The sequence below is a fragment of the Oncorhynchus mykiss genome, chromosome 3, assembly GCF_057628025.1.
Source record: "Oncorhynchus mykiss isolate SJ-2025 chromosome 3, ASM5762802v1, whole genome shotgun sequence".
NCBI lineage: Eukaryota > Metazoa > Chordata > Actinopteri > Salmoniformes > Salmonidae > Oncorhynchus > Oncorhynchus mykiss.
Window position 1 is genome coordinate 87696923 of NC_143024.1, and position 23050 is coordinate 87719972.

Consider the following 23050-nt stretch of genomic DNA (forward strand, 5'->3'; position numbering starts at 1 on the left):
GTCTCTCCAGAGATGTTCGATCAGGTTCAAGTCCGAGCTCTGGCTGGGCCACTCAAGGACATTGAGAGTCTTGTCTCGAAGCCACTCCTGCGTTGTCTTGGCTGTGTTCTTAAGATGATTGTCATGTTGGAAGGTGAACCTTCGCTCTGGAGCAAGTTTTCCTCAAGGATCTCTCTGTACTGTGCTCCATTCATCTTTGCCTTGATCCTGACTAGTCTCCCAGTCCCTGCTGCTGAAAAAGATCCCCACAGCATGATGCTGCCACCACCATGCTTCACCGTAGGGATGGCGCCAGGTTTCCTCCAGACGTGACGCTGTGATGTTCAATCTTGGTTTTATCAAACCAGAGAATCCGTCTGGCCACTCTACCATAAATGCCTGATTGGTGGAGGGCTGCAGAAATGGTTGTCCTTAAATCTAGAAGGTTCTCCCATCTCCACGGAGGAACTCTAGAGCTCTGTCAGAGTGACCATCGGGTTGTTGGTCACCTCCCTGACCAAGGCCCTTCTCCCCAATTGCTCAGTGTGGCCGGGCGGCCAGCTCTAGAAAGAGTCTTGGTGGTTCCTAACTTCTTCCATTTAATAATGATGGAGGCCACTGTGTTCTTGGGGACCTTTAATACCACATAAATGCTTTGGTACACTTCCCCAGATCTCTTCCTCGACACAATCCTGTCTTGGAGCGCTACAGACAATTCCTTCGACCTCACGGCTTGTTTTTTCTCTGACATGCACTGTCAACTGTGGGACCTTATATAGACAGTTGTGTGACTTTCTAAATCATGTCCAATCAATTGAATTTACTACAGGTGGACTCCAATCAAGTTATAGAAACATCCAAAGGATGATCACTGGAAACAGGATGCACCTCAGCTCAATTTCGAGTCTCAAAGCAAAGGGTCTGAATACTTATGTAAATATGATATTTCCGTTTTAGTTTTTTTATGAATTTGGCAAAAATCAAAAAAACGTTTTTTCGCTTTGTCATTATGGGGTATTGTGTGTAGATTGCTGAGGAATTATATTTAATCAATTGTATAATAAGGCTGTAACGTAACAAAATGTGGATAAAGTCAAGACTATCCACAGTCTCCATGTCTGCTCCCTGCAGAGACTGCACAAGTTTAAACTGGCGAGCAGTGGATTATGGTCAATGTAGTTTATTACCACGTTTTCTGCACTAATCTATGTAGAATATTGGCCTGTTGGAAACTACAACTCCCTACGACATCGCACAGTTCAGGCTTGATCTGATTTAGCTTTACAGAAACTGCACATCGAGGTCATAGAAAAAAGAATGATGCAAAGGATGCGGGAAAAAACACGCTTTAATGTCCAAAATCAAAGGAACAAAAATAGTATTTACCCAACAGAGGCGTAACTATAAAAACAAAATAGTACCCTTAGGTAAAATACCAGGACAGCGAGGAAACCCAACCAAACACTAACACCTCTCACAAATACAGAAGTACAAGCCCGCACAAACAGAAGCGGGCTAAACTAACTTAAATAACCCCACCCTAACAACCAAACAATGAACAGGTGAAACCAATTAGACAAAACCAAACGAACACGGAACAAAGGATCGGTTGCAGCTAGTAGACCGGCGACAACGACCGCCGAGCGCCACCCGAACAAGAAGGGGAGCCACCTTCGGTAATATTCGTGACAGGTATGCTTACATCAACTCAAAGTCAGTTCATAACTGGTTGACATGAGATATGGGTGCCATAGAACATCTAAACAGAATGTTTGAACTCTAGAATATAGATGCTAAGTTCTTGGTCTACTTAACACAGATATACACTAAGTGGACAAAACATTAGGAACACCTATTTCCGTGAATCCAGGTGAAAGCTATAATCCCTTATTGATGACACCTTCAGTGTAGATGAATGGGAGAAGACAGGTTTAAAGAAGGATATTTAAGCATTGAGACAATTGAGGCACGGACTATATACTGTATGTCAGAGGTTGAGTGGGCAAAACAGAAGATTTAAGTGCCATTGAACGGGGTATGGTAGTAGGTGCCAGGCGCACCGGTTTGAGTTTGTCAAGAACTGCAACGTTGCTTTGTTTTTCACGCTCAACAGTTTTCCGTGTGAATCAAAAATGGTCCACCACCTAAAGGACATCCAGTCAACTTGACACAACTGTAGGAAGCATAGGGCCAGCATCGCTGTGGAATGCTTTCGACACCTTGTATAGTCCTTTCCCCGATGAATTGAGGCTGTTCTGAGAGCAAAAGATGGTGCAACTCAATGTTAGGAAGGTGTTCCTAATGTTTTATACACTCAGTGTATGTCCTCTAACACATACAGTGGGGCAAAAAAGTCAGCCACCAATTGTGCAAGTTCTCCCACTTAAAAAGATGAGAGAGGCCTTACATTTTAATCATAGGTACACATCAACTATGACAGACAAAATGAGAAAAAAAATCAAGAAAATCTCATTGTAGTTTTTTTAATGAATTTATTTGCAAATTATGGTGGAAAATAAGTATTTGTCAATAACAAAAGTTTATCTCAATACTTTGTTAAATACCCTTTGTTGGCAATGACAGAGGTCAAACGTTTTCTGTAAGTCTTCACAAGGTTTTCACACACTGTTGCTGGTATTTTGGCCCATTCCTCCATGCAGATCTCCTCTAGAGTAGTGAGCCACGTTTCATCTTCAATGCCCTTGCTGATGGAAGGAGGTTATCACTCAAAATCTCACGATACATGGCCCCATTCATTCTTTCCTTTACACGGATCAGTCGTCCTGGTCCCTTTGCAAAACAGCCCCAAATGTTTCCACCCCCATGCTTCACAGTAGGTATGGTGTTCTTTGGATGCAACTCAGCATTCTTTGTCCTCCAAACATGATGAGTTGAGTTTTTACCAAAAAGTTATATTTTTGGTTTCATCTGACCATATGACATTCTCCCAATCTTCTTCTGGATCATCCAAATGCTCTCTAGCAAACTTCAGACGGGCCTGGAGATGTACTGGCATAAGCAGGGGGACACGTCTGGCACTGCAGGATTTGAGTCACTGGCGGCGTAGTGTGTTACTGATGGTAGGCTTTGTTACTTTGGTCCCAGCTCTCTGCAGGTCATTCACTAGGCCCCCCCGTTTGGTTCTGGGATTTTTGCTCACCGTTCTTGTGATCATTTTGAACCCGCGGGGTGAGATCTTGCGTGGAGCCCCAGATCGAGGGAGATTATCAGTGGTCTTGTATGTCTTCCATTTCCTAATAATTGCTCCCACAATTGATTTCTTCAAACCAAGCTGCTTACTTATTGCCGATTCAGACCAAATACTTATTTTCCACCATAATTTGCAAATAAAATAATAAAAAAATTACAGGCCTCTCTCATCTTTTTAAGTGGGAGAACTTGCACAATTGGTGGCTGACTAAATACTTTTTTGCCCCACTGTATCTGCAGTACAATGGCTGTGTTTACACAGTCATCCCAATTCTGATATTTATTTCACTAATTGGTATTTTGACAAATCAGATCAGTTCAGAAAAAGATCTGACATAGACAGATATGTGATTGGCCAAAATACCAATTTGTGGAAAAAATATCCTAATTTGGCTTCATGTGTAAACGCAGCCAATGTGTCCTTGTACACAATATCCCTTAGAGACGCAGACCTAAAGTAAAGGTTTCCTGTCTCTCTCCAAGGTTTGACAGGGGCATAAACGACCGTGGACATGAATAGCCCAACCCCAGAGACAAAACACCAAACTCTTCCAGAGGAAATACCACTGTGACAGGGCTTCCTGTGATGGAGATAGCCCAGCCTGTGAGGAAGGGACTGGGCTGAGAGAGAGATGAAACTGCCCTGGATGAAATGTATTACACAGAGCTAATCCACCACCCACCCACACGTACCTTGATAACCTGCCAACGCAAATCACTGGATGACTGAAGACCTGAAGGGGAAACAACAGCATCAACATGTCTACAGTCAGATACAACAATTCAAACTAGTCATAGACTGTTCTCTCTGCTACCGCACGGCAAGCGGTTCCCGGAGCGCCAAGTCTAGGTCCAAAAGTCTCTTTAACAGCTTCTACCCCCAACCCATAAGACTGTTGAACAGACAATCAAATGGCCACTGGACTATTTGCATTGACCCCCTTTTTTTACACTGCTGCTACTCGCTGTTTATTATCTATGCCTAGTCAATTTACCCCTACCTACATGTACATATGACCTCAATTACCTCAACTAACCTGTTTATTATCTATGCATAGTCACTTTACCCCTACCTACATGTACATATGACCTCAATTACCTCAACTAACCTATTTATTATCTATGCATAGTCACTTTACCCCTACCTACATGTACATATGACCTCAATTACCTCAACTAACCTGTTTATTATCTATGCATAGTCACTTTACCCCTACCTACATGTACATATGACCTCAATTACCTCAACTAACCTGTTTATTATCTATGCATAGTCACTTTACCCCTACCTACATGTACATATGACCTCAATTACCTCAACTAACCCGCACATTGACACAGTACCGGTACCCCTTGGATGTAGCCTCCTAATTGTAATTTTATGCGTCACATTTTGTTTTCTTTCGTTTATTTAGCAAATATTTTCTTGCTCTGCGTTATTGGTTAAGGGGCTTGTTGTGTTCGGCGCATGTGAGAAATAAAATGTCATTTGATCTGATATCAACTTCTCCAGTTCCCTCACTGAGTCCGTGTGGGTAAATAAAGAATTAATAATAAAGACCCTGTATGGCTGTGTTGATGTTATGCTAACTAAAAGTATTCGCAATGGCAATTAGAAGGCAATTAAATTGTTCCCAACAGAAAACAACATGTGGATCCACTTTAAGCACTGCTCATATTTACAGCATGCGTCCAAAAGCTGTACTTAATAATACTTCACTCACTCAGGCTTTTTTGTTCTCGGTAAATTACTGCTTTCAAGATGTTTGATCCATGAATATAGCCATCAATCTTTGTTATTAATGGCTGTTGTATAGGCTAATACCGTATGTATACATGCCACGTTCTAAATGTCACCTAATGTCATCTGATGTGAAATATGTCACATCTAATGTGGAATATGTCACATCTAATGTGGAATATGTCACATCTAATGTGGAATATGTCACATCTAATGTGGAATATGTCACATCTAATGTGGAATATGTCACATCTAATGTGGAATATGTCACATCTAATGTGGAATATGCCACATCTAATGTGTCATATGTCACATCTAATGTGGAATATGTCACATCTAATGTGGAATATGTCACATAGGCCTAACCTGACATCTCTCTATAAGAAATGCAACACTCTGAGGTTTTCAAAGTGTTTTTTCATTCAAACGTACCCGTTAACAGCCCAGTTCCTTCAAATCATAGAAACTCTGGTGAAATCATCCAATTTAGTTTCCTGGTACACATGACTCAAACATTTCACTGGTCAGACGTTGACATTGGTCTTGGCTTACTGTGTAGTCTGCTTGTTGGTGTAGGAATGGACATCTGGTGGGTGACTGTCTGACACACAGTCCTACATTGTGCTGAAAGAATGCACTCATTTTCAGGATGGTTTATTTCCATGGAGGATTTCTTTATGGCCCATGACACAGTCCAGCAAGAATGACCCTGATTCATATTGGCAGCATTCTGAACTGCATGGTTTTGCACAATCTAAATTCCCTCCTCTCAACATCTTAACGTCTTTAAGGAACTCTCGTACACCATTTCAACAGAGAATCAACTCGTGTGTATGTCTCTCTCTCTGTGTGTGTGTGTGTGTGTGTTTGCCGTTGTACGTGCAGGTGTCATTACATCATCCATGACTAAGTACATGAGGTAGTAATGGTTAATTAATCATGCAACAAATCCATTGTATAGTCATGAGGACCAGAAATGCATATAACATCTATTTTTTTCATCACATCTGATACTGTCTACACTTCACATCAATCGGAGCTTGACTTGGACCTGCTTTGCTGACCATGTAAGTGTAATTGCGAGGGACATTAAGAGAGACGGTCATACTAGGAACTGTCAGATAAGTATTCTGCACTGTTACCGTTGGACTATTAAAGGTTAAATAAATAATAAATATGTAATAATAAAAATGTAACGAGTACTTTTGGGTGTCAGGGAAAATTATTGTGTAAAAAGTACATATTTTCTTTAGGAATGTAGTGGAGTAAAAGTAAAAGGTGTCCAAAATATAAATAATAAAGTAAAGTACAGATACACAAAAAACTACAGAGGTAGAACTTTAAAGTATTTTTACTTAAGTACTTTACACTACTGGTAGTAGTATAGTGGACACAGTACAGCAGCTATTCAAGGCTTGACTCAAGTCCAAGGAATTCTCTGAACCGGAATTCCAAATCACCAGAAACATCCATTAGGCAGATCTGTTCTGGGATTTGACCAGGAAGTCTAGAATCATTGCATGCTGCTGTTTATAAATGCAGTGACTCTCAAAGTCATGCAAACACAGTTTACAGTTAATGTTCACAATAACAAAATAGCCAACATAAAAGTGCTTCAGAGAAAATGAGAGGTCCTAGGGTACTCTTGAAAGGGTCCTATATTTCCCATGCTACCTGCCATTGGAACCCTTTTCACTTGAGCCAATGACCTTGGGAACTTTCACATGTAATCTTTCACCTGTGACCTTTCACCTGTCATAAACTAAGGAAAACAGACAAGCAACTGGCGTCCTATTTAAAGATGTTCTTTAAGTAGTTGAACGTAGTTGTTAAAGCCAATAACGTTGATACTTAAACATTAAGCGAACATGGTGGACAAGCTGAGTTTGAAAGGAGCTAACACATACTATGCATACTGTACTAACACATACTATACTGACACATACTGTACTAACACATACTATACTGACACATACTGTACTAACACATACTGTACTAACACATACTATACATACTGTACTAACACATTATACTGACACATACTGTACTGACACATACTGTACTGACACATACTATACTGACACATACTGTACTAACACATACTATACATACTGTACTAACACATACTATACTGACACATACTGTACTAACACATACTATACTTACACATACTATACTAACACATACTATACATACTGTACTAACACATACTATACTGACACATACTATACTAACACATACTATACTTACACATACTATACTAACACATACTGTACTAGCACATACTATACTGACACATACTATACTAACACATACTGTACTAGCACATACTATACTAACACATACTATACTGACACATACTAACACATACTGGACTAGCACATACTATGCTGACACATACTATACTGACACATACTATACTAACACATACTGTACTAGCACATACTATACTGACACATACTATACTAACACATTCTGTACTAACACATACTGTACTAACATATACTATACTAACATATACTATACTAACACATACTATACTGACACATACTATACTAACACATACTATACTGACACATACTGTACTAACACATACTGTACTAACACATACTATACTAACACATACTATACTAACACATACTATACTTACACATACTATACTTACACATACTATACTAACACATACTGTACTGACACATACTATACTAACACATACTGTACTAACACATACTGTACTAACACATACTGTATCTGACCATCTGAATAACTTAGACATGCTTCCATTCCTTTATATCATGTCCCTGACTCAGCCAACTGAACCACATGATGTCCTTCCGGGTACTGTATTTGCTCTGCTGCTAGGACATTGTGGGCTAGAGAAGGACCAGCAGAGGAGACACACGAGAGAAGGACCAGCTATCGTCAAGGAATCAACCTCTAACCCACGTCAGCTGTCAATCAAGTTTCCTACACGACAAGAGCATGGAACCTAAACATGACCACCATGACCATTGACACCCACTAGTCATTGCAGGCAGCAACCATAGACCTTAACCACAGAGTAAAGCCTAGAATTTAGGTTTGCGAAGGCTGCTTGTAGTCAAACATCAGGCAGCACATGGCCCACAGACGGCACAGTACAGACAAGCAGCTATAGGAAACCACTTATGACATCATGCTGTACACTCAGTATCCAACAAGTATAATTTAATATCAACAACGTTTCATAATTGCATTTATCAATTCAGGAAAGTATCTGTTTAGTTGTGTCGCAGACCTGGGTTCAAACAGTGTCTAAAATATTTGACTTCTGGGCAGGATTTGCACTTTTGGGACTATTCCATTGGTACCATTATGCCAGGCAAGCACAACCAAGTACAACTAATGTATTTGAAAAAAAAAAATTACTATATGAACCCAAGTATGTGGTGCTGACTCACGTTCAAGCCAACTTGGAACTCAAAACTCTCAAATTTCCGACTTAGTAACTGGTTGTAGAAAGATGAGGTCTGAGTTTCCCACTTGGAAAGTATCAAAATCAACCACTAGGAAGTTCTATGAAAAAAAGCGTACGCACATTTTTACTTGAAGGTTCAGAGGTTACGATTTGTTTTGTACGCATTGAACCCGCGTAGGAGAACCTATCCTAATGTGACATAGCATGTCATGAATTTGGAGGATCTAAACCAATTACACCAGTCTTTGAAATGGTCACCAGGGGACAGATAGAGAACATGCTCGGAGGGAGAGAACAGTATATTTAAGACTGCCAACCTCCAGCGGATCAACTCCAGAGGGCAGACGTCCTTCTTGATCTCCTCCGACAAAATACAACCAGCTGTATAAACATTCAAAACCTGCAAAGGCAACTCAAAACAACAGACGCACACCGTTCGCCAGCAAGTCTGCGTTTGTGTTCTTGAACAAGGCACACGCTTACAGACCATCTCGTCATCATCTACATTTCCTAAAACTGGACAGGTTGTTGAGTTGGTCACAAAGCTGATTGAAAAGGAAGTGCCACTCAGAGCTGACTGAGAAGGAAGTGCCACTCAGAGCTGACGCAACATGTGAGAGAGCTTTCAAAAATGATAATTTTTTACTTTCAAACCATGGAGTCTTGTGGGTGGAAAGAGGAGAGGGGGCTCCATCCCTCAGGCGTCCCACAGCCCCAGGCCCCAAGCCGTACCCTGACCTACCGCGTCTTACAGCTCTATAACTTCACCCCCAGCCTCCCTCCCTCCTTTCGGCTAAGACTTGTTTTAATATTTTCCAAATACTGCCAAAGCAACTATTTTAACATCTGGAAATCATCCCCCTCCACTCCCCTGTTTGCTGATGCTGTCATTTGGTAGTTCCCATGGAGCAGCCTCATTGGCACGAGCTGCATTAAACATCTATAATCTCCATCCATTTGGTAGTTCCCATGGAGCAGCCTCATTGGCACGAGCTGCATTAAACATCTATAATCTCCATCCATTTGGTCTATCATTGGAATCTATCATTTCCAATGAGTCCTGCAGATTCAAAGCCATGGGCTATCATGCCAGGCAGTTGATAAAACATGGATGTCTGGTACTCTGGTTGAGGTGTAATCCGACCCAAAGCACAATCTGGATTTCTTTTGGTCCGTAATCAAGTCATAGCGCAAAAATGCAGCACATGGTTCCAATCAGTCCCACGTCTGGTGGACTTCATGTGTTTGGACATTAGCTTTTGGGGAGAAAACAGCCCATTTCTTGGGATGTAAGTAACTGATGTGGCAGCAACAACTGGAACCAATTTGCGAAACAAAGTGACCTAATATATGTAGGTTTGTTGATTCAGAATACCAGCTTTGTTTGCCTCTTGCACATTACCCACAGAGCGAGAGAGAGAGAGAGGGAGAGAGAGAGAGAGAGAGAAAGTCATCAGTCATCAGTCTGGCATTTGTCTTCAATAAATACCAAAATGTTTATTAAAAACACCGAAGACCAAAATCTAATATAAACACATGTATAAGTAAGTAGAAAGAACACATGCTCCACAAAGATTAAATGGTCTAGTTCCTTTGATGTACAGTGTTGTGGCCATATTTGAAGATGTTTTAAAGGCGTGTCAGTCTGCCCGTTGGGAGGGGGAGTGTTCACACACTAACATGTTTTGCATGGTTTGGGGGTGTTATGAGGGGTATATGGATGGGTGTTATGAGAGGTGTTATGAGGAGTATATGGATAGGTATTATGAGGGGTATATGGAAGGGTGTTATGAGGGGTATATGGAGGGGTGTTATGAGGGGTGTTATGAGGAGTATATGGATGGGTGTTATGAGGGGTATATGGAGGGGTGTTATGAGGGGTATATGGAGGGGTATTATGAGGGGTGTTATGAGGGGTATATGGATGGGTATATGGATGGGTGTTATGAGGGGTATATGGAGGGGTATTATGAGGGGTATATGGAGGGGTGTTATGAGGGGTATATGGAGGGGTGTTATGAGGGGTGTTATGAGGGGTATATGGATGGGTATATGGATGGGTGTTATGAGGGGTATATGGAGGGGTATTATGAGGGGTATATGGAGGGGTGTTATGAGGGGTATATGGAGGGGTGTTATGAGGGGTATATGGATGGGTGTTATGAGGGGTATATGGAGGGGTGTTATGAGGGGTGTTATGAGGGGTATATGGAGGGGTATTATGAGGGGTATATGGAGGGGTGTTATGAGGGGTATATGGAGGGGTGTTATGAGGGGTATATGGAGGGGTGTTATGAGGGGTATATGGAGGGGTGTTATGAGGGGTATATGGAGGGGTGTTATGAGGGGTATATGGAGGGGTATTATGAGGGGTATATGGAGGGGTGTTATGAGGGGTATATGGATGGGTGTTATGAGGGATATATGGAGGGGTGTTATGAGGGGTATATGGAGGGGTGTTATGAGGGGTATATGGAGGGGAATTATGAGGGGTATTATGAGGGGTACATGGAGGGGTACTATGAGGGGTATATGGAGGGGTACTATGAGGGGAATATGGAGGGGTATTATGAGGGGTATATGGAGGGGTATTATGAGGGGAATATGGAGGGGTATTATGAGGGGAAAATGGAGGGGTATTATGAGGGGTATATGGAGGGGTATTATGAGTGGTACATGGAGGGGTATTATGAGGGGAATATGGAGGGGTATTATGAGGGGTATATGGAGGGGTATTATGAGGGGTACATGGAGGGGTATAATGAGGGGTATATGGAGGGGTATAATGAGGGGTATATGAAGGGGTACTATGAGGGGTATATGGAGGGGTATTACGAATATGAGGGGTACATGGAGGGCTATTATGAGGGGTACATGGAGGGGTATTATTAGGGGTATATGGAGGGTATATTATGAATATGAGGGGTACATGGAGGGGTATATGTAGGGATATTATGAGGGGTATATGGAGGGGTACATGGAGGGGTAATATGAGGGTATTTGGAGGGGTATTATGAGGGGTACATGGAAGGGTATTATGAATATGAGGGGTATTATGGGGGGTATATAGATGGGTATTTTGAGGGGTACATGGAAGGGTATTATGAGGGGTATTATGGGGGGTATATAGATGGGTATTATGAGGGGTACGTGGAAGGGTATTATGAGGGGTATTATGAGGGTATATAGATGGGTATTATGAGGGGTATTATGAGGGGTTTATAGAGGGGTATAATGAGGGGTATTTGGAGGGGTATTATGAGGGGCATTATTAAGGGTACATAGAAGGGTATTATGAGGGGTTTATAGAGGGGTATAATGAGGGGTATTTGGAGGGGTATTATGAGGGGCATTATGAAGAGTACATGGAAGGGTATTATGAGGGGTATATGGAAGGGTATATGGAAGGGTATTATGAGGGGTATATGGAGGGGTATTATGAGGGGTACATGGAGGGGTATAATGAGGGGTATATGAAGGGGTATTATGAGGGGTATATAGAGGGGTATAATGAGGGGTATTTGGAGGGGTATTATGAGGGGTACATGGAGGGGTATTATGAGGGGTATATGGAGGGGTATTATGAGGGGTATATAGAGGGGTATAATGAGGGGTATTTGGAGGGGTATTATGAGGGTACATGGAAGAGTATTATGAGGGGTACATGGAAGGGTATTATGAGGGGTACATGGAATGGTTTTATGGGGGTTACATGGAGGGGTATTATGAGGGGTATTATGGGGGGTATTATGCGGGGTACATGGAGGGGTATTATGGGGGGTATTATGAGGGGTACATGGAGGGGTTTCATGGGGGGTATTATGGGTATTATGAGGATTATTTGGAGGGGTATTTTGTGGGGTACTGTGAAGGGTACATGGAGAAGTATATGTTGGGTAAAATGGAGGGGTATTATGAAGGTTACATGGAGGGGTGTTATGAGGGGTATATGGAAGGGTATTATGAGGGGTATATGGAAGGGTATTATGAGGGGTATATGGAGGGGTGTTATGAGGGGTATATGGGGGTATATTGTGGGGTTCCTTTGAGGGTTATTATGAAGGGTACATGGAGGGGTATTATGAGGGGTATATGGAGCGGTATTATGAGGGGTATATGGAGGGGTATTATGAGGGGTATATGGAGGGGTGTTATGAGGGGTATATGGAAGGGCATTATGAGGGGTATATGGAAGGGTATTATGAGGGGTATATGGGGGTATATTGTGGGGTTCCTTTGAGGGTTATTATGAAGGGTACATGGAGGGGTATTATGAGGGGTATATGGAGCGGTATTATGAGGGGTATATGGAGGGGTATTATGAGGGGTATATGGAAGGGTATTATGAGGGGTGCATGGAGGGGTATTATGAGGGGTATATGGAGGGGTATTATGAGGGGTATATGGAGGGGTATTATGAGGGGTATATGGAAGGGTATTATGTGGGGTACATGGAAGGGTATTTTTGGGCTATTTGGAGGGGTATTATGAGGGGTACATGCAGAGATATTATGAGGGGTATTATGAGGGGTATATGGCGGGTATATTGTGGGGTTCCTTTGATGGTTATTATGAAGGGTACATGGAGGGGTATTATGAGGGGTATATGACAGGGTACATGGAAGTGTATTATGAAGGGTTTTATGAGGGGTACATTGAGAGGTATGTGGTGGGGTATATGAAGGGGTATTATGAGGGTTACACGGAAGGGTATTATGAGGGGTACATGGAAGGATATTTTGAAAACACAGTATAAGTGGAAGTTTAAATGAAAGGCCCCCCAATCTTCCACTAACAAATATATTATTTTATTATTTAGGTATTTTTTGGGTTGGAACTCCGAACTTCTTGCATTTCATCACATTATGCCATGAGGATGAGAAAAAATGCTGCAGTTTCAAAACTAATTTCCTGCTACTATACACATTTTGCCATGAGGCTGAGAGAAAATGCTGCAGTTTCAAAACTAATTTCCTGCTACTATACACATTTTGCCATGAGGCTGAGAGAAAATGCTGCAATTTCAAAACTAATTTCCTGCTACTATACACATTTTGCCATGAGGCTGAGAGAAAATGCTGCAGTTTCAAAACTAATTTCCTGCTACTATACACATTTTGCCATGAGGCTGAGAGAAAATGCTGCAGTTTCAAAACTAATTTCCTGCTACTATACACATTTTGCCATGAGGATGAGAGAAAATGCAGTTTTAAAGTATCTGTCCAGTGAAAACTTTAATAGTTCATATTCTGATAATTAATACCCAAATAATTGACTCACCCTATACTCATGTTTATGTCCAAAACATAAATTGCAAAAACAAAATATGCTTTTGCATGTTGTTTCCTCATAGAGGATGATGTCCTGAGGAGGATGAGCTGGTCAATCACCGGGCTACTCACATTCATATTTTTTTATGACTGGTATACGCCCACACCATTCTGTTGTTGCGATACGCCCACACCATTCTGTTGTTGCGATACGCCCACACCATTCTGTTGTTGCGATACGCCCACACCATTCTGTTGTTGCGATACGCCCACACCATTCCAACACTGAATAGCTGCTTTTTTACTTTTTAACATACTTCATTAACATTTTGGGGAAGGAAAACTATTTAATTCAGATTATAATTAATTATTGGCCATTTTTCATGGAAATCTGGAAACATTAGACAATTCCTTTAAAGGTTGACTTTGGGCAAAACTTTGGCTACAGAACTGCCATTTATTACTGATCTCTACAGCTTCTGTCCAAAAACAAATCCTCTGAAATGACATCATATTCCCCCCATCCCCCATGTTCACAAACTTGCTTGTTACAACTTGCACACTACATACTTTTATTACGGAGTGAAGACCTACCTATGTCAGAAAAAATGATTGTGTTTTGTTTGTATGTGTTAGTGCAAAGCTTAGACCTCTCGTTTGTCATCCGCAAGTCTATCAAGAATTTGAGACATCGAGCAAGCACACTTCCAACACATGTGTACACATATGGCATTCATTTAAAACTGTTCAAAAAACGATTTCAAACATTTGCTCTAAACATGTTTCCAGTCTTCAAAAGTTCATCTTGAACTCTCCCGTTCAGAAATCTAAGCAGTTTTTAAAAATATCTTTAATACCCTCCACAATCTTTTCTTCTTCATGGTTTACAGTCTCTATTTTCTAGACCCGATAAATATTACTGTTGTATTCCAACTTCTCTGAGACAGAATGTCTGTTTGCAATTCCTCACTTTAATCAACATTCAACCACACTCCATTATAAGTCGCCATTTTCCATATAAAAATCTCAATTAAATCCAGTTACACTGCTTATTATAGATGAGGTCATAGAGGTTATGATTACTATGCTGAAAACAAATCTTGGAATATTATTCTACAATGCATTTACACTTTTCAAAAAGAGCTTTTTCAATTGTGCAAAATAACATATTAAATCATTGGATGTCTCTAGAGTTTTACTCTGCAGCACATCAGCCTATTCAGAAGCTGGTCTCTGTCGCCACATGACATACTTCCCTTTTCATATCATTTCAATCTAATTGCAAATCGAAAGTCTCGTTCTGATTCAACCAAGTCTGACGGGTTCTTGAAATGACGAAGTTCTAAACACAGGGATTTGTTGCTGCTATTCTAAGGGCTAATAAACGCTTTGGAAACATAGGATGGCCTTTCTACTCACAATGACATAAAGTGGCTAAAACCTCAACTGTACCCCATACTTAACTCAACATAACCATTCAATGATAACCATACCCTAAAACATTTCTCAAAAGCAGAGTTGACTCGTTTTTCACTTAGTTGCGGGAATTTGAGAACTTTTTTGCTGCTTTGACAGGATTGAATTAGAACGTTCTTCTCCCTAGGTTGGCATCATTAATGTTCTGTGGGAACATGAGTTCAAGTTCTCTGTGCCTCGTTTCATGTGGACAAATGTGATAACCTTGGCCTCCACCCTGAGCAGAGACCAGACAGGGAAAAACGACTAGTGGGACTAGTACTCTGAAATCCAATAGAATGTAAGGGACATAACTTTCCTCTGGGGGGGATTCGTCACCGGTCGTCCATTTTGAAGAGGCATTAGATCAGGGGCCCTACATTAAATATGTCGTCTTTCGAGAATATCAGCTTTAGGTCCTCCTCTGGTCAGGCTTTGTAGATGAACACATATTCTTATAATACCTAAAGTAGTCCCATGTTTTACTGGAAGATATGCCTCTATTGTAACAGTATTGTCATAATGGTAATTAACTCAACATAAAATGTGCAGACATGTTGAACATGATTACGCTTTATACATGCTCAGATGTGAGAGGCTTCTGTTCATTTCACCACAAGGGGGAAACAAACTCCAATCGAGCCTTTAGCTAGAAGTCAAAAAGATTGACTTGACAGCACACTAAAATCAGGGGCCACTCAAGGGCCACAAAGGTACTTTCAGTAGCCTGTTTTATGTATTTTGCTCTCATGACATCAGAACATTCCATGACATCATAATATAAAAAAAATCTGTAAAAGAAGACACAACATTACTAAAACAATAACACTCAAGTGTTTCAGCTTTGGGTTTTAAGTGTTGGCCACCTAGTCTGTATAGGCTACCTATACACTCTTAGAAAAAAAGGTGCTATCTAGAACCTAAAAGGGTTCCCTGGCTGTCCCCATAGGGGAACCCTATGTATAACCCTATTGGTTCCCGCTAGAACCCCTTTGGTTCCCTTTTTGAGTTCCATGTAGAACCATTTGCACAGAGGATTCAACATGGAACCCAAAAAAGTTCTACCTGGAACCAAAAAGGGTTCTCCATGGGGACAGCCGAAGAACCCTTTTGAACCCTTTTTTTTCCGAAGAGCACAGAGAGCTCTAATGACTCAGTGAATCCAACACCATTTGCCCCTTATCCGGCTCCTCTCCTCACATCTGCCCTGCATTAGAATGCAAGCTGTGTTCCCTCCAAGACGTGTGGTGTTGAAATAGTCTCGGCAGATGTAGAATACAGAGGAAAAAACATCTGCTTGTTGGTGACAAGAGAGGTGAGGAATAAAGTTAGTCCTGAGGCACTCCTTTTCTCTCACAGAGCTTTCATCTGACACCTTAGAGGAACATGTAACATCAGTGGCATTTGACTAACACATGTTCATACAGGACACTACAGAATCTTACTGAGAGTTTATTTTCCCATGTAGGATAATCCACACTATGAAGTTACTCTCACCTCCTTTCAACCTTTCCAAAGTTGGAACGAATCTCAGAGAGCCTACCGGCTGAGGTCTGTCCCAATCATCCTTTAAACAAATCTATCTTGCGTGTTCCATGCCGTCACTCTGTCCTCAGCTGCTATCCATTAGAATGCAATAAAAAGAAAAACCCCAAACAAGGTAACGGTGCACTTCATATTGCCTTGCTATTTATTTTGGCAAAAACAGATCCAACACTTCTCATTAGCAGAACACTTCAGAACTACCATAACTAAGTAAATCCAACAACTTGAAGCAAATGAAGCTCTTCACAGATAAGTGTAAAAATTAAACACCAGAGAAGTCCTAGTCCAACAAGCTCATGTTAAAAGTTCAACTCAGCGTGCAACCAGCACCCACACTCTTAACGCTATACCAATCAACTTTAATTAAGTAAGCATTAATATAAACAAGCAGTGAGGTACTTACCACTGTTTCCATCCTGGCATTTCACAAACAAAACTTGAGTCACAGAGACAACCAGAAAAAGGCAAATCCTTGAATACACAAAGCTCATCATGTCTATAGGAAAGACATGGGCTCTCCTTGTGCGCAAAGTGAGGTGAAAATGTACAGGGTGTCACTGTACCATGTACACAGAGAACACTACCAGTAAAGCAGCGAGTAAGACAGACCCAACCCAGACTGCACCAGTGCTTTTTTTGTGGGGAAGAGTTAAAGCTTTAAATGAGAAGAACGCTGGCAACCCTAATTTTCCTCCCCCTCTTGTCAGCCCTCTCTCATAACCATCCACTCACAGGCATTTGTGGTTTTGTGAAAACTACACCCTTGTTTACAAGTTTCCATCATTCTACTGATTCTTGTGTGTTACTTTTTGTTCATCAGTCTAAAACAATTGAGATCAGAATTGGAGCAAAGATAGGAAGAAACAGATAAGAAAAGCTTAGTTTGTCACTGATTTGATTTACCCCACCCCCTCCCTGGACTGGTTGCTGGTTGCTAAGCAGGTCTGTTGAAGTACTGTTTTATGGGTTGAAAGGCAGCTTTTTTTCTTAGAAGAATAAGAATACTTTTTATGGCCCAAAGTCTCTGTGGAAAGGTGATGGGGAACCTGAACTGCTGGTGTGGTTGAAGTTGGGAGTGAGATTTCTAGATTTATAAGTGATAAATCAATGTATTAATTATGAATTATTATTAATGTATTAATTAATTAATTATTTCCATATTTTTTCTTTATCATGATGATTGCGAACATACGCTGATGTACAACAACAACATTGGGAAGTATTACACTGGAGAGACAAAGCATCATTGGGAGTATGGGTTGATAACGGTAGCCATGTTGGTAAGAACAACCAGGTTGAAATGTTAGCCAGGACTCAAGCGTTTAACTAACCATCCAATGAAAATCTCACTTGTAAACATTCCTATTCTGTTACGAATTCTCAGTTGGTAGAGCAGCTCAGTTGGGAGAGCATGGCTCTTGCGTTGCCAGGATAGTGGGTACAAATCCCCATCACCACACACCCTTACTTAAAAAAGATGTGCATGACAGTAAGTTGCATATGTTACAGTATTATACACAGAACAAAAATATAAACGCAACAATTCAAACTAATTTACTGAGTTACAGTTAATATAAGGAAATTCATTAGGCCCTAAAAAAGTTAGGGGCGTGGATCAGAAAACCAGTCAGTATCTTGAGACATAGAGCCGAGCATTATTATGCTGAAACATGAGGTGAAGGCAGTAGAATAATGGCACGACAATGGGCCACAGGATCTCATCACAGCATCGCTGTGCATTCAAATTGCCATTGATTAAATGCAATTGTGTTCCTTGTCCGTAGCTTATGCCTGCAATACCATTACCCCACCGCCACCATGGGGCACCCAAAAAACACCATACTGCCCGGTACAGTTGAAACCGGTAATCATCCGTAAAGAGCACACTTCTCCAGCATGCCAGTGGTCAGCAAAGGTGCCCACTGAAGTCAGATACGACTCCAAACTGCAGTCAGTTCAATACTCTGGTGAGGACGACGAGCACGCAGATGAGCTTCCCTGACACGGTTTCTGACAGTTTGTGCATAAATTCTTTGGTTGTGCAAACCGACAGATTCCTTATCTGTTCAGGTGGCTGGTCTTAGACAATCCCGCAGGTGAAGAAGCCAGATGTGGTGGTCTTGGGCTTGCGTGGTTACATGTGGTCTGCGGTTGTGAGGCTGTTTGGAAATGAACATTATCTTCTATGGCAAAAGCTCTGGCATTGTGCTGTGTGTCAAAACTGCACATTTTAGAGAGGCCTTTTATTGTCCCAAGCACAAATCAAATCAAATGTTATTGGTCACGTGCACATGGTTGGCAGATGTTATTGCGAGTGTAGCGAAATGCTTGTGCTTCTATATCCGACAGTGCAGCAATATCTAACATGTAATCTGACAATTCCACAACAACTACCTAATACACACAAATCTAAGTAAAGGAATGGAATAAGAATATATACATAGAAATATATGGATGAGCAATGACAGAGCGGCATAGACAAGATGCAATAGATGGTATAAAATACAATATAAACATATGAGATAAGTGATGCAAGATACGTTAACATTATTAAAGTGGCATTATTAAAGTGACTAGTTGTCACACTCTGATCTTAGAGATCCTTTTTATGTCTTTATGTTTCTTTGTGTTTGGCCGGGTATGGTTCTCAATCAGGGACAGCTGTTTATCGTTGTCTCTGATTGGGAACCATACTTAGGCGCCATTTCGGTAGGTGGCTGTATTATCCTCAAAGCGGGCAAAGAAATAGCTTAGTTTGTCTGGAAGCAAGACTTCGGTGTCCGTGTCGTGGCTGGTTTTTCTTTTGTAGTCCGTGATTGTCTGTAGTCCCTGCCACATACGTCTTGATGTCTGAGCCGTTGAATTGCGACTCCACTTTGTCTCTATACTGACATTTCGCTTGTTTGATTGCCTTGCGGAGGGAATAACTACACTGTTTCTATTCAGCCATTTTCCCAGTCACTTTTCCATGGTTAAATGCGGTGGTTTGTGCTTTCAGTTTTAGGCGAATGCCGCCATCTATCCACGGTTTCTGATTAGCGAAGGTTTTAATAGTCTCAGTAGGTACAACATCTCCAATACACTTCCTTATGAACTCACTCACCGAATCAGCGTATACCTCAATATTATTCTCTGAGGCTAACCAGAACATGTCCCAGTCCGCCTGATCAAGGTGGACCTTTGAATGATCATGCTGTTTAATCAGCTTCTTGATATGCCACACCTGTCAGTTGGATGGATTATCTTGGTGAAGGATAAATACTCACTAACAGGGATGTAACCAAATTTGTGCACACAATTTGTGATAAATAAGCTTTTTGTGCATATGTAACATTTCTGGGATCTTCTGTTACAGCTCCTGAAACATGGGACCAAAGCTGTGTTCGAATACTCATACTAACCGCACTAACCATACTATTTGTGATGTGAATTGAGTACATAGTATGCTTATTGGTCATACTATGGATATAGTTAGCATGCCAAAGATTCCCGGATGGCGTACTAAATTCGCCAAAATATGAAGTAGACACACAGAGGAAACTATTTCCGTACTTTAGGGCCCATAATGCAATTATTCAGGAAATGGGCGTGGCTTCACATCTTTTTCAGAATTGAAAGAAATGGCAAAAATATGCAACCGAAGTACAACGAGAGCGGATACAAATTCATTGGGACGGCAAGTAGCCTAGTGGTTAGAGCGTTGGACTAGTAACTGAATGGATACAAGATCAAATCCCTGAGCTGACAAGGAAAAAAATCTGTCGTTCTGCCCCTGAACAAGGCAGTTAACCGACTGTTCCTAGGCCGTCATTGAAAATAAGAATTTGTTCTTAACTGACTTGCCTGGTTAAATAAAAAATTGGTTTGACAAATGTTAAGAAAATGTTGATCAATGTAGTTACTTTTCAAATAAGTTACCTAACACGTTATGTTGGCTGACAATTTGTTAGCTACTCTGTTTTTACGAACCACATAGAATATCATTACAACAGTATGTACCAGTATGTTTGCTAACTACCTAAAGTTAGTTCGCTACTTATACATCACATTTTCCAGTATATTAACTATAGGCTGTCAAACTTCCTACCCATCGTTTATTGACTTGGTTATTCCTGTCATTCTTAGCAAAATTGTATTCCCAATGGACATTCGGGTGCGCTCTTAAATTCGCTCTGGCTATCTACTCCGATTTCAGAGAGGACTGAGTGTACCAGAGAGCAGCATAATTAATTTACAAGCTCTCAACACCCGTTGAATATGGCCAGTGTCAATAAACGTTTGCAAAAAGGGTACTTAAATTGTTACCAGCAGCACAGTTACAGTCACCAATACACCGGATAACATGAAAATAGCCTAACCAGCTCTGCTAGGGCGAGTAAACGGTCAGAGTGGTCTCATTTATGTCTGAAAGTAGCTAGCCAATGTTAGCTTGGGTGTTTGACTGCCGTTGTAAGTTCAGAACGCTCAAATCAACCTCAGCCCGAGCATCCAGTGTGCGCTCTGAGAGCGAAACAAATGGACAATCTGAAAATGCTCTGAATTTAGGAACGCACTCTGCCACTCCAGATTGAATTTAACAACACACCAGAAGTCGTAAAATGTCTAACTAGTAAATTGTTATGCTAACTAGCTAGCAAGAGGTTGCATAGCAACAGCATCAACTTCCAGTAGACAGGCGAAGATCTAGTACGCTCAACTGAAAGGATCCCATTCGTTTACAGTATACTAAAATGAACTAATAGTACAGTTGAAGTCAGAAGTCATTAAAAGTCGTTTTTCAACAACTCCACAAATGTCTTGTTGAGTTGGTAAGTTGGTTAGGACATCTTCTTTGTGCATGACAATTAATTTTTCCAACAACTGTTTACAGACATATTTTTCACTTCTAATTCACTGTATCAGTGGGTCAGAAGTTTACATACACTAAGTTGACTAACTTTAAACAGCTTGGAACATTCCAGAAAATTATGTCAAGGCTTCTGATAGGCTAATTGACATCATTTGAGTCAATTGGAGGTGTACCTGTGGATGTATTTCAAGGCCTACCTTCAAACAAAGTGCCTCTTTGCTTGACGTCATGGGAAAATCAAAAGAAATCAGCCAAGACCTTGTAGACCTCCACAAGTCTGGTTCATCTTTGGGAGCAATTTCCAAATGCCTGAAGGTACCACGTTCATAAGTACAAACAATAGTACACAAGTATAAACACCATGGGACCAGGCAGCAGTCATAACGCTCAGGAAGGAGATGTGTTCTGTCTCCTAGAGATGTGTATTTTCGTGCAAAAAGTGCAAATCAATCCCAGAACAACAGCAAAGGACCCTGTGAAGATGCTGGAAGAAACAGGTACAAAAGTATCTATTTCCACAGTAAAACGAGTCCTGTATCAACATAACATGAAAGGCCGCTCAGCAAGGAAGAAGCCACTGCTCCAAAACCGCCATATAAAATCCAGACTACAGTTTGCAACTGCACATGGGGACAAAGATCGTACTTTTTGGAGAAATGTCCTCTGGTCTGATGAAACAAAAATAGAACTGTTTGGCCATAATGAACACTGTTATGTTTGGAGGATAAAGGGGGAGGCTTGCAAGCCGCAGAACACCATCCCAAACCTGAAGCATGGGGGTGGCAGCATCATGTTGTGGGGGTGCTTTGCTGCAGGAAGGACTGGTGCACTTCACAAAATAGATGGCATCATTAGGCAGGAAAATTATGTGGATATATTGAAGCAACATCTCAAGACATCAGTTACAGCTTGGTCACAAATTGGTCTTCCAAATGGACAATGACCCAAAGCATTCTTCCAAAGTTGTGGCAAAATAGCTTAATGACAACAAAGTCAAGGAGTTGGAGTGGCCATCACAACGCCCTGACCTCAATCCTATAGAAAATTTGTGGGCAGAACTGAAAAACCATGTGCTAGCAAGGAGGCTTACAAACCTGATTCAGTTACATCAGCTCTGTCTGGAGGAATGGGCCAAAATTCAACCAACTTATTGTGGGAAGCTTGTGGAAGGCTATCTGAAACATTTGACCCAAGTTAAACAATTTAAAGGCAATGCTACCAAATACAAATTGAGTGTATGTAAACTTCTGACCAACTGGGAATGTGAGGAAAGAAATAAAAGCTGAAATTAATCATTGTCTTTACCATTATTCTGACATTTCACATTCTCAAAATAAAGTGGTGATCCTAACTGACCTAGTACAGGGACTTTTTACTAGGATAAAATGACAGGAATCGTGAAAAACTGAGTTTAAATGTATTTGGCTAAGGTGTATGTAAACTTCCGAATTAAACTGTATATAGTGTGTTGTATATACTCATTAAGTAAATAGCATACACTATCTCAGTATTTGCAGTCGGACACAGCTCAACACTCTACATGT

General features: G+C 41.0%; 1 protein-coding gene across 1 annotated transcript in view; it reads right to left on the reverse strand.

Moving 5' to 3' along the window:
• The window catches only part of LOC110520599 (uncharacterized), a 64075-nt gene extending 46554 nt beyond the window's left edge, over positions 1–17521 (reverse strand). Inside the window, exon 1 of the mRNA XM_036975225.2 lies at positions 17061–17521. Within this exon, the coding sequence (XP_036831120.2) occupies positions 17061–17151 (91 nt within the window). The 5' untranslated portion in view covers positions 17152–17521. The remainder of the gene's footprint in view (positions 1–17060) is intronic.
• Between the last annotated feature and the right edge of the window lie 5529 nt (positions 17522–23050).